At 42.8% G+C, this 13,139-nt stretch overlaps 1 protein-coding gene across 1 annotated transcript in view; it reads left to right on the top strand.

Annotated features, from left to right (window-relative positions):
* The window catches only part of LOC121453586 (meprin A subunit beta-like), a 40,392-nt gene extending 27,731 nt beyond the window's left edge, over nt 1-12,661 (top strand). Inside the window, exons 15-16 of the mRNA XM_041660458.1 lie at nt 10,634-10,792; nt 12,254-12,661. Coding sequence (XP_041516392.1) covers nt 10,634-10,792; nt 12,254-12,661 — 567 coding nt within the window. The remainder of the gene's footprint in view (nt 1-10,633; nt 10,793-12,253) is intronic.
* Nucleotides 12,662-13,139: the final 478 nt, after the last annotated feature.

Raw genomic sequence — 13,139 nt, 5'->3', positions numbered from 1 at the left:
GTGGAAGGCATGGCTTAAATCTCAGCACTCTGGAGGCACAGGCAAGAGGAGCTGAATTACATAGCAAAGTTCTAGACCAGATGTGGCTACATAGTGAGACCTTGTCTCAACAAACAACAACAAGAAAAACCCAGACAGGATTTTCAGAATAAAAGTTTAGATGAAGCCCAATTTATCTTTTTATTTCCCAATGAATAAGTTATGCTTTGGACTAGGAATTTTAAGATCTCTGCCTGGCTATCGACTGTGAATAGTTTCTATTAAAACAAAAACAAAACAAAAACCCTTAACCATTTTAGTGTTCTATGCATGAGTGGTGATTTGTTATTTGTTGGTTTTGAGAAGTCAGGTTGAGGGAGATTTCCCCTTTCCACAAGAGCAGGTTTTCAGCATCATCTGATGAAAAGCAGCCTTGCTTGCACATGGCTGCATGTTTGGGTCTGTCACTGAAGTATCTTTTCTGCTTTGCTGATGTATGTGTCTGGTCCTCTGCAAAATGGGCTTCACAATCTTGATTACTGCATAGTAGCAATTGCTACGTTGCCTGTCAGTATCCCATAGTCTTCGCTACAGTATTTGTATGGTGGCTATACAGTGAGTTTTAAAATAAGGTAGATGAATTCTTCTCATTTTGATGTTTTAACGTGGTTTTGGTCATATTCATTCATTTTCCTTTCCAGATATATTTTAGAGTAATGTAGTCTGTAACTGGAAAAAAATTGCTGGGATTTTGACAATAATTGTGTGAAATCTGGTTATAAAAGTTGAGAGAACTTGCATTTTTTTCTCTGTTGTCTTTTTATGATCATGTCATGTGTGTCTATCCTTAGAATATTTTTAAGGACACATCTTTTGCTATCATTACAACCTGGCAGAGATTCTGAACATGTCCTATTAGAATTACAGCTCCGTGTCCCTTTTTGGTGAGGCAATTATAAATTACTCAAGATCTCAACTTTTCGTGCCTCTGTGTTAGGCTTCCTTAGCCTCCTTATTCCCCAGGGAAAGGTGAGTGCGCTATCCGCCCATTCCACAGTCCTACGGGCAGGACAATCAGACGTGATAGGGAGTCAAGTCAAAGCAGGAACTCAGTTTATTACTGTGAGCATGCCTTTTCTGTGTGCATGCCTTTTCTGTGTGCATGCCTTTTCTGTCTGCATGCCTTTTCTGTCTGATTTTTCTTGCCATATTGGAGTGGCTAGAGCCCCCTGTTGTTCTGAATCTGGTGATGGAAGTGGCCCTGCTGCCCTGCTCCATTCAGGAAAACCTTTAGTCTTTCATGGCTCACTACGGTGTGATCTATCTGTAGAGCAAGGTTACCTGTGCATTCATCTTTTTAAAATTTTTTCTTTAACATAATTGTAGTATGAATTATATTTGATCTTAATAATAAAAACCCAGAACCAAATATTGGGGTAAATGCTGGAAGATTACCTCACCAAGTTCTCAGTAAAAAAGGGGCCAACCTTGTAGTGATGAGGCAAGCAGGCCTGCCTTTTGGCCCGCCTGGCTCCTGCATGGCTAGCTTAGCCCTGGAAATAATAACACAGAAACTGTATTCATTTAAACACTGCCTGGCTCATTATTTCTAGCCTCATATTGGCTAACTCTCACATCTTAATTAACCCATTTCCATTAAATCTGTGTAGCACCACCAAGCTGTGGCCTACCGGGAAAGATCCTAACCTACGTTCGTCTCGGGCCGGAGATTCATGGCGTCTGCCTGACTCTGCTTCTCTCGTCCAGCATTCTGTCCTGTCTTCCCTGCCTACCTATGTTCTGACCTATCAGGCCAAGCAGTTTTCTTTATTAATTAACCAATGAAAGCAACAGATAGATAGAAGACCCTCCTACATCACAAGCTCCTGTCTCCACCCTGCCTTATCACTTCCTCTAGCCATATCATTTCTTGTTTCCTCCTCCCGGGTGCTGGGATGAAAGGTGTGTGCCTCCACTGCTTGACCTCTATGGCTCACTAATGGTTAGCCCTGCAGTCTAACAAGCTTTGTTTGTTAGAGCACAAACAAAATATCACCACACAAAATTTTTAATTGATTATTTGGGAATTACACATCACATACCAAATCACTCATTTCCCAGCCCCTCCATATCTGTCCCTCAGCCCTGTTGCATCCCCCTGAAAAAAAGAAAAATTTAAAAATATTAATTACCAGACGCGGCGCAGCGGCGGCGGCAGCACGGCGGCGGCGCCAGACGCGGCTGAGCGGTGGCCAGACCCAAGCAGCTGGGACAGGCTGCAATAAGGAGAGCAGATCGCCCTACTACAATTGAATCAAAGAGGTAGGCCTTTGGTTGGCCAGGTCACTGGCACAAGGGGAGCCTGGTCCTGTCCTGAAGATCCTTCGGAGGGGTGAGAGGGTTCTTGGCCTGCAGCAGGAACCACAAAAGAGAGTGAGGGCATTTTGTAAGCGGAGCCCTTGGCCAGCAGGGAAACCTGATCCGGTTTCTAAAGGATCCATTGGATAGGATCAATAGGAGGAGATGGGCAGGCGCCAAGGCAAGAACTCACCCAATAATCCGAAAAACAACATGAAAACATCAGAACCCAATGATCTTACAACAGAAGTATTTGAACAACCTAACACAGAAGAAGTGGAAAAAATCGACTTTATGAAGATAATAGAGTCCCTTAAACAACATGTAAAAAATGCCCTTATAGAAATGGATGAGAAGTACAACAAAAAGTTTGAAGAAATGAGTAAATACGTACATGATACCCTGGGAAACCAAGAAAAAACCATCAAACAGGTAATGGAAACAGTTCAAGAATTGAAAACTGAAATGAAGGCAAAGAAGAAAATACAAACTGAGGACCAGCTGGATATGGAAAATCTAGGCCAACGAGCTGAGTCTACAGAAACAAGCATAATCAATAGAATCCAAGAGCTAGAAGAAAGACTCTCAGATGCTGAGGACACCATAGAGAAAATAAACGAACAGATCAAAGAAAACAGCAAAGCCAACAAATTCTCAACACAAAACATTCAGGAACTATGGGACACAATAAAAAAACCAAACCTAAGAATAATAGGAATAGAAGAAGGAGAAGAGTCACAGCTCAAAGGCTCAGAAAATATTTTCAACAAAATTATGGAAGAAAACTTTCCCAACTTAAAGAAAGATATTCATTTAAATATTCAAGAAGCATACAGAACACCAAACAGACTGGATCAAAGAAAAACATCTCCTCGCCATATAATAATCAAAACACAAAATATACAGGTTAAAGAAAGAATATTAAGAGCTGCAAAAGAAAAAGGGCAAGTAACTTATAAAGGTAAACCGATCAGACTTACACCTGACTTCTCGATGGAAACTATGAAAGCCAGAAGGTCCTGGATAGAGGTTCTGCAGAAGCTAAGAGACCATGGATGCAAACCCAAACTACTATACCCAGCCAAGCTATCGTTCACTATCAACGGAGAAAACAAGACATTCCAGGATAAGAACAAATTTAAACAATACGTAGCCACAAATCCAGCCCTACAGAAAGTAATAGAAGGAAAATCGCAACCCAAGGAATCCACCACTGCCAACACTGCCTACAATAACCCAGGCATCTAATGGCCCTTCACGAGCACATCTCAAAGAAAGGAGACACACAATCTCTACTACCAAAAGCAATAAGAATAACCGGAGTAAACAACCACTGGTCATTAATATCACTTAATATTAATGGGCTCAATTCACCTATAAAAAGGCACAGGCTAAAAGATTGGATACAAAAACAGGATCCAACATTCTGCTGTTTGCAAGAAACACATCTCAACCACAAAGACAGGCACCTCCTCAGAGTAAAGGGTTGGGAAAAGGTGTTTCAAGCAAATGGTCCTAAGAAAAAAGCAGGTGTGGCCATACTAATTTCTAACAAAACTGACTTCAAACTAAAATCAATCAGAAGAGACCGAGACGGTCACTTTATACTCATAACAGGAACAATTCATCAGGAGGACGTCTCAATCCTGAATATATACGCCCCCAATATAAAAGCACCTACTTATGTAAAAGAAATATTACTAGAACTCAAGGCAGACATCAAACCACACACACTAGTAGTAGGAGACTTCAACACACCTCTCTCTCCAAGGGACAGGTCAATCAGACAGAAACCTAATAGAGAATTAAGAGAATTATTGGAGGTAATGAAGCAAATGGACTTAACAGACATCTATAGAACATTCCACCCAAATAGGAAAGAATATACCTTCTTCTCTGCAGCTCATGGAACCTTCTCAAAAATTGACCACATACTCGGAAACAAAGGAAACCTCCACAGATACAAAAAAATCTCAGTGTCCACCTGTGTCTTATCAGATCATCACGGATTAAAGTTAGAAGGCAACAACCACGCATCCCCCAAAAAACCGACAAACTCGTGGAAACTGAACAGTCAACTACTGAACCACGCCTGGGTCAAGGAAGAAATCAAGAAAGAAATTAAAGTCTTCCTTGAATTTAATGAAAATAAAGGGACAACATACTCAAACCTATGGGACACAATGAAAGCAGTGCTAAGAGGAAAGTTCATAGCACTAAGTGCCCACTTAAAGAAAACGGAGAATGCATACATTGGGGACTTAAAAACACACCTGAAAGCTCTAGAAAAAAAAGAAGCAGACGCGCCCAGGAGAAGTAGAAGACTGGAAATAATAAAACTGAGGGCTGAAATCAACAAAATAGAAACACAGAAAACAGTCCAAAGAATCAATGAAACAAAAAGCTGGTTCTTGGAGAAAATCAACAAGATCGACAAACCCCTATCCAAACTAATTAAACGACAGAGAGAGAACACGCAAATAAATAAGATCAGAAATGAAAAGGGGGACATAACCACAGACACAGAGGAAATTCAGAGAATCATTAGATCTTACTACAAAAGCCTGTATGCCACAAAACTGGAAAATACAAAAGAAATGGACATTTTTTTAAATAAGTATCATATACCAAAGCTAAACCAAGACCAGGTGAATGATCTAAATAGACCGGTTTCTCGCGAAGAATTAGAAATGGTTATCAAAAATCTCCCTTCGAAAAAAAGCCCAGGACCAGATGGTTTCAATGCAGAATTCTACCAGAACTTCCAAGAAGAATTAATACCTATACTCCTTAAGGTATTTCACAATATAGAATCAGAAGAGTCATTGCCAAATTCCTTTTATGAAGCTACAGTTACCCTGATACCAAAACCACAAAAAGACCCAACCAAGAAAGAGAATTACAGACCGATCTCACTCATGAACATCGACGCAAAAATCTTCAATAAAATAATGGCAAACCGAATCCAAGAACACATAAGAAAAATTATCCATTATGATCAAGTAGGCTTCATCCCAGAGATGCAGGGCTGGTTCAACATACGCAAATCTATCAATGTAATCCACCATATAAATAAACTGAAAGAAAAAAACCATATGATCATTTCACTAGATGCGGAAAAAGCATTCGACAAAATTCAACACCCCTTTATGATAAAGGTCTTGGAGAGAATAGGGATACAAGGGTCCTACCTAAATATAATAAAAGCTATTTACAGCAAGCCAACAGCTAACATTAAATTGAACGGAGAAAAACTCAAAGCCATCCCACTAAAATCAGGAACACGACAAGGATGTCCACTCTCGCCATACCTCTTCAATATAGTGCTTGAAATTCTAGCAATAGCAATAAGACAACATAAGGAGATCAAGGGGATTCGTATTGGAAAGGAAGAAGTTAAGCTTTCGTTATTTGCAGATGATATGATAGTGTACATAAGCGACCCCAAAAATTCTACCAAAGAACTCCTACAGCTGATAAACAGCTTTAGTAACGTGGCAGGATACAAGATCAACTCCAAAAAATCAGTTGCCTTCCTATACACCAAGGATAAGGAAGCAGAGAGGGAAATCAGAGAAGCATCACCTTTCACGATAGCCACAAATAGCATAAAATACCTTGGGGTAACCCTGACCAAGGAAGTGAAAGATCTACTTGACAAGAACTATAAGTCTTTGAAGAAAGAAATTGAAGAAGACACCAGAAAATGGAAAGACCTCCCTTGCTCTTGGATTGGGAGGACCAACATAGTAAAAATGGCAATTCTACCAAAAGCAATCTATAGATTCAATGCAATCCCCATCAAAATCCCATCAAAATTCTTCACAGATCTGGAGAAGACAATAATCAACTTTATATGGAAAAACAAAAAACCCAGGATAGCCAAAACAATCTTATACAATAAAGGATTGTCTGGAGGCATTACCATCCCTGACTTCAAACTCTATTACAGAGCTACAGTATTGAAAACAGCTTGGTATTGGCATAAAAACAGAGAAGTCGACCAATGGAATCGAATAGAAGACCCTGACATTAACCCACAAACCTATGAACACCTGATCTTCGATAAAGGAGCTAAAAGTATACAATGGAAAAAAGAGAGCATCTTCAACAAATGGTGCTGGCAAAACTGGATGTCAATCTGTAGAAGAATGAAAATAGATCCATATCTATCACCATGCACAAAACTCAAATCCAAATGGATTAAAGACCTCAATATCAGTCCAAACACACTGAACCTGATAGAAGAGAAAGTGGGAAGTACTCTACAGCACATGGGCACAGGAGACCACTTCCTATGTATAACCCCAGCAGCACAGACACTAAGGGCATCATTGAATAAATGGGACTTCCTGAGGCTGAGAAGCTTCTGTAAAGCAAAGGACACTGTCACTAAGACAAAAAGACAACCCACTGACTGGGAGAAGATCTTCACCAACCCTGCAACTGACAAAGGTTTGATCTCCAAAATATATAAAGAACTCAAGAAACTAGACCGTAAAAGGCTAATCAACCCAATTATAAAATGGGGCACTGATCTGAACAGAGAATTCTCAACAGAAGAACTTCAAATGGCCAAAAGACACTTAAGGTCATGCTCAACTTCCTTAGCGATCAGGGAAATGCAAATCAAGACAACTTTAAGATACCACCTTACACCTGTCAGAATGGCTAAAATCAAAAACACCAATGATAGCCTTTGCTGGAGAGGTTGTGGAGAAAGGGGTACACTCACCCATTGCTGGTGGGAATGCAAACTTGTGCAACCACTCTGGAAAGCAGTGTTTCGGTTTCTCAGGAAATTCGGGATCAACCTACCCCTGGATCCAGCAATACCACTCTTGGGAATATACCCAAGAGAGGCCCTATCATACAACAAAAGTATATGCTCAACTATGTTCATGGCAGCATTGTTTGTAATAGCCAGAACCTGGAAACAACCTAGATGCCCTTCAACGGAAGAATGGATGAAGAAAGTATGGAATATATACATATTAGAGTATTACTCAGCAGTAAAAAACAAGGACTTCTTGAATTTTGCATACAAATGGATGGAAATAGAAAACACTATCCTGAGTGAGGTAAGCCAGACCCAAAAAGAGGAACATGGGATGTACTCACTCATATTTGGTTTCTAGCCATAAATAAAGGACATTGAGCCTATAATTCATGTTCCTAGAGAAGCTAAATAAGGTGAATCCAAAGACAAACACATAGGCATCCTCAGGAATATTAACCTTCATCAGGCGATGAAAGGAGACAGAGACCCACACGGGAGCACCGGACAGAAATCTCAAGGTCCAAATCAGGAGCAGAAGGAGACGGAGCACGAGCAAGGAACTCAGGACCACGAGGGGTGCACCCACACACTAAGACAATGGGGATGTTCTATTGGGATCTCACCAAGGCCAGCTGGCCTAGGTCTGAAAAAGCATGGGATAAATCCAGACTAGCTGAACATAGCGGACAATGAGGAATACTGAGAACTCAAGAACAATTGCAGTGGGTTTTTGATCCTACTGCACGTACTGGCTTTGTGGGAGCCTAGGCAGTTTGAATGCTCACCTTAGGAGACCTGGATAGAGGTGGGCAGTCCTTGGGCTTCCCACAGGTCAGGGAACCCTGATTGCTCTTCGAGCAGATGAGGGGGGGGGGGACTTGATCGGGGGAGGGGGAGGGAAATGGGAAGCGGTTGTGGGGACGAGGCAGAAATTCTTAATAAATAAATAAATTAAAAAAAAAAAAATATTAATTACCAACCAAACAAAATGAGTTAACTACAACAGCAACAAAGACAATTTAACCCCCTGTCTCCAACACCTCTTCGCTCATCTTGGTGACACTGGGAGCTGCAGTGTGTCATGCAGTAGACCGTTTTGTGAACTCGGCTTTACTTGTAAACGTTCATTGTGATGAGTTGTTGATCTGGTTCAAGGCCTCTGGCTTCTGGTCCACCATTAGTTCTGGACCCTCCCTGAAACTCCTTTCAAATATCCTGCTACCGCCCAGTCATGAAGATCGTGTGGTTATGGTTCCCAGGACCAGTCCCTTCATGCATTCTGGCACGTCATAGATAGGGTAGATGCTGGACTGGGGCAACTCAAAGCCCTGAATTTGGTCAATCTGGGATGCTGAGACTGCGAGGATCAGGTGAAGGGTGGAGCCAATTCTTCTAAGCCCATGGTGAGGGGCAGGGCCATCTCTCTGGAGCACTGGGTCCCCTCTACCATGAAGGGCAGGGCCAACTCTTATGCTGCAGTGGCCACCACCAAGGGGCAAGGTTAACTCTCTCAGGGCCAGGGAAGTATGGCTCAGCTCGGCCCTCGGATTTCATCGTGCATGGTTCCTATGGCCCCCATCATAATAATGGGCCGTGGACAACACAGAAGTTTTGCACTAATATTTATCAGGGATATTTTCTGTCTGTGTTTTTGAACTATTGGTGTTCAGCTTGGGCATCTAGCTGAGCCTTATAAATTAAACTGGGAAATACTCTCTCCTCTTGAAGAGATTATATACAATAGGGAGTTATAGAGATCTATGTAGAATTATATAGAATTTCTTCCTTCAAATTTTAATTTAAAATATTTTTTGTGCACCTGCATATTGTGTGTTGTGCATATCCCACCTCTCCAGTTCCAGTGCCCTTTACCTTCCCTTCCTCATGTAGATTTTAAAAATAGTAGGATAGCCCGTGAGAACACATGGGCCAGTCATTAGTTTCAGGGAAGGTTTAATCTTGTAGATTTATTCTCAAGTTAGCAAACCAGATGATATATTTCACAAGTTTTTTTCAAGGAACTGGTGTATTTTTTCTAAGTTATCAGATTTTATGTGTATATTGTTTTGGAGATATTTTTGTCTCTTTGCCTTTGGGTGACACACACACACACACACACACACACACACACACAGCCTAGAAACTGTTACGTAACTGAGGATGGCATGTAGCTTCTGAGCCTCCTAATTCCACTTCTTAACTTCTGGGTTACAAGTGTGTACCGTCTCTCTCTCCTCTCCTCTCCTCTCCTCTCCTCTCCTCTCCTCTCCTCTCCTCTCCTCTCCTCTCCTCTCCTCTCCTCTCCTCTATCCCCCCTCTCCTCTCTCCCTCCCTCCTCCCCCTCTCTTCTCTCTCTCCTCTCTCTCTTTTCTCTCTCTCTCTCTCTCTCCTCTCCTCTATCCCCCCTCTCCTCTCCTCTCTCCCCCCTCTCCTCTCTCCCTCCCTCCTCCCCCTCTCTCCCTCCCTCCTCCCCCTCTCTTCTCTCTCTCCTCTCTCTCTTCTCTCTCTTCTCTCTCTTCTCTCTCTCTCTCTCCCCCCTCTCTCTCTCCTCTCTCTCTCTCTCTCCTCTCTCTCTCTCTCTCTCTCTCTCTCTCTCTCTCTCTTTCTCTCTCTCTCTCTTTCTCTGTGTGTGTGTGTGTTCGTGAGGATTCTTATTCACCATGGTTTGGGTAGATGTTAGGAGCAGAATTGCTGGGTTATCTAATGAATCTGTGGTTAACTACAGTAGGCATTCTTGGACCACCAGACCCCAAATCTTACACAGAACTTGTTATTAGTTATGAATGCTTGGCCTTAGCTTATGCTGGTTTCTTGCTAGCACTCATAGCTTAATTTAACCCATTTCTCTTCATCAACATTTTGCCTCAGCTTTTTCCCTTTCTTTCATTCTTTATACCCTACTTTCTTGCCTTCTCTATGGCTGGCTGTGTTGGCTGGCTGGTTGACTGGCCCCTGGTGTCTCCCTCTTTTCTCCCTTTTCCCCTCCTCTCTCTAGCCTAGGTTCCTTCTCCTTGTCATTCCCTCTGCCACCAGCCCTGCCTATTCTCTCCTGCCTAGCTATTGACCACTCAACTTTTTATTAAACTAATCACAATGACACATTTTCACACAGTGTAAACAATGATCCTGTAAAATATATATGTATCTATGTATGTATTATGATGATGATAAACATGAACTCATGTGGACATGTATCACACATGGGACAGGCAGGACTTGAGCTCAGGAGAGCTACAGATTACAGAACGTTGTCCTTAGAACTCTCAAATGATTGGCAAAGCTGTTTTAGAAAGGTGTAACTAACCACTAGCCATTTAACCAGCCATGAGATTTATTCTATGGTAGCCTGGGAGGTGGGAGCAGACCATACAAGATGGCAGCACATTAACCCTGGGGATCCAGAGTAACATCCCAAGGAGCTAATGCTCCGTTGGCAAGAGGAGGCGCTGTGCCCAAGTCTAGGCTCTCTGAGGAATCTTAGATGTTATTTAATCTTCTTTGTCCTTTATGTGGCAGGTCGTAGCTTGTTTAACTTCCAACCATCATGTGTTTAGTGTCCGAGGCAAAGCAAGCCACCCCACTGAGGGGCCAGCCATGTCTGAAAGGGAGCAGATGTCTCCCTTTCTGTCCTCTCAGTACAACTTATATGGAACTTACATGAAAGTCTTTGTGAAGGTCAGTTATTGAGCAGAGCCAAGCCAGGATAACAGGAAAGGGTGGTGAGATCTCCACACAGGAAGAGACTGGTGAAGACGGCAAGGATGGCCTTCCATGGGCGTTTGCTTTGCTAAGGGGTTTGCTTGAACTGGCGATTGGAAGACCAGCCTTCGACCTACATTCTTCCTTGTTCCTGCTTTAATTGCTATTGTAGAATGTCATCCTGTGAGCACAGTAGCTGCCATCTTCATCATAATAGCTGTGCCTACTCACAGAGACCTCCACGGCTTGCTGGCTGGAGCCATCTCTCAGAGCAGAAGTAGGTGCAATGGGCTATAGGATCTTTATCAGTAACTCAGAATTTATCTCCTGCACCTGCCTTTCATTCACATATTATCTTGCCCTATTTCTGCGTGGCATTGTGATCCCAGGAGGTGCTGGAGTGAGCTGGCTGTGGAAGCTTAACTGAGATGGAGGCCTCCAGCTATGGAGAGGTGGTCGTGAGTGCTGGGGTAAGACCTATCAGTGGTGTGGTTCTCCCATGGGTTTGTAATAAACCTCTCTTTATCTATGCAAGCCTAATAAAATTGTTAGTTTCCGGGCAGGACTTCTGTAGACTTGGACTTCGGTTTGTCAGTGGCGCCCTAGAAAGAAGGGGTACAGCTTGTTTTTGTTCCCTAGGGCAAGAGGAAATCTTTGACTTCCTTAAGATCTCCATTGACTATTAATGCTATAAAATGAGCAAGTTTCTGGCCCTATTCTGATGACATTCCCACAAGGGTATCTTGAGGCTGTTCCTGATGCCTGCACACTACATTTGCATGCACAGTACTCTGAGAACCTGGGAACTCCGGATTCCTATATGGGCAGAGGACAAAAAGCAACAAGGGGGCAGCATTTTACTTGTTAGTATTTTCCTTTTGGATGTTTTACATGACTAAATTTATTACACATTTCCAATAGCCATGCTTAGGACATCTAAGCTGGGAAGGGGGCTTATTTGAAAAGAAATCTTACATGTACGTCCTTTATGCATCTATATTTAGAGCATGCACAAATTATATAACATGCAGGGCTAGCTTAGCCATCTGGTTTGTTTGTTTTAAAAAGGGTCTTGCTACATATCCCAGGCTAGCCTCAGATTCACCATCTTCCTGTCTTTGCCTCCTAGTGCTGATGTTACAAATGTTCCTACTGCAGCCGGCTGCTGGTTTAAAACAAGTGTTTTCTTTTTCTGGTGTTTTACTATGGTGTGCTTTTTTGGGGGTTTAGTCTACTGATTATATAAAAAGATTTAATATCTGACTCCTTTCTGATAATTGCAAAATAAAATTAAAACTCATCCCAGGTCCTACTGGAGTGACCTCCCTTAGGTCCAAGGTGGCCTCTTCCTGAAAGTGACTCAGGGGGTCCTCAGTCTGAATGACTGTGACTTGGTAAATCTCAGAAAATCTAGGATTGTGGCGTTTTTCATTTTAGACAGTCCTGGAAGATTCAAGTGCAATGGACAGAGTCATTGCCAGGAACCACGGAGGCTATGCCATCTTGGAAAACCCAAGAGCAATGGACAGGGTCATTACCAGAACCACGCAGACTGTGCCATCCTGGAAAACCCAAGAGCAATGGACAGGGTCATTACCAGAACCACGCAGACTGTGCCATCCTGGAAAACCCAAGAGCAATGGACAGGGTCATTACCAGAACCACGCAGACTGTGCCATCCTGGAAAACCCAAGAGCAATGGACAGGGTCTCTACCAGGAACCATGCAGGCTATGCCATCGCTGAGAAGGCAGCATCTCCATTATTGATTATCACTCCAGCAAGCCTCCAGGCCAGGATCAGAGCAAACAAAAAACAGATGCTTAGTATTAGAAAAGAGGAATGACCTTCTTTACTCAGACACTCCACCATTCCAAGGAGATCTGCTATTTTCTAACTGTTGCTGTTTGGAGACTTACCCGGGCTAGCCTCTAACAAACCGCAGTCCTGTTGTCTCAGCCTCTCAAGCGCTGAGATTACAGGTGTGTGCCACTGTGCCAGGTTTATAGCCCCCTCCAATCCTCTCTTCCTAGACAAGGACTTTCTCTGTCCTATGCAAGCCTTGCACTTGGGATTCCCTCCCCCCCCCCCCCCCCCGCTAATCTTCCTGAATGCTGGACTTATGCACTTACACCAACACTGCAATCTTCCAGCTGTCAATTTTCCCCTAGCGGGCCACACCTTTCCTGGAGCCTGCTCTGGAGTTTTATGAAGCCTTCAAGGCAAGCACCAGACCACTAACTCACACTCGGGCTATTTTCTCCTCATTTCCCTCTGAGTGGCTTCTTTTGGCTGATGCTGCCTCCGTGTTATTCTTTCCTTGG

The sequence above is a fragment of the Microtus oregoni genome, unplaced genomic scaffold, assembly GCF_018167655.1.
Source record: "Microtus oregoni isolate MIOR12 unplaced genomic scaffold, Mior012 000011F_ref0000422, whole genome shotgun sequence".
Taxonomy (NCBI): Eukaryota; Metazoa; Chordata; class Mammalia; order Rodentia; family Cricetidae; genus Microtus; species Microtus oregoni.
The sequence above is the reverse complement of the archived record's forward strand: the minus strand, read 5'-3'. Positions and strand labels throughout refer to the sequence as shown.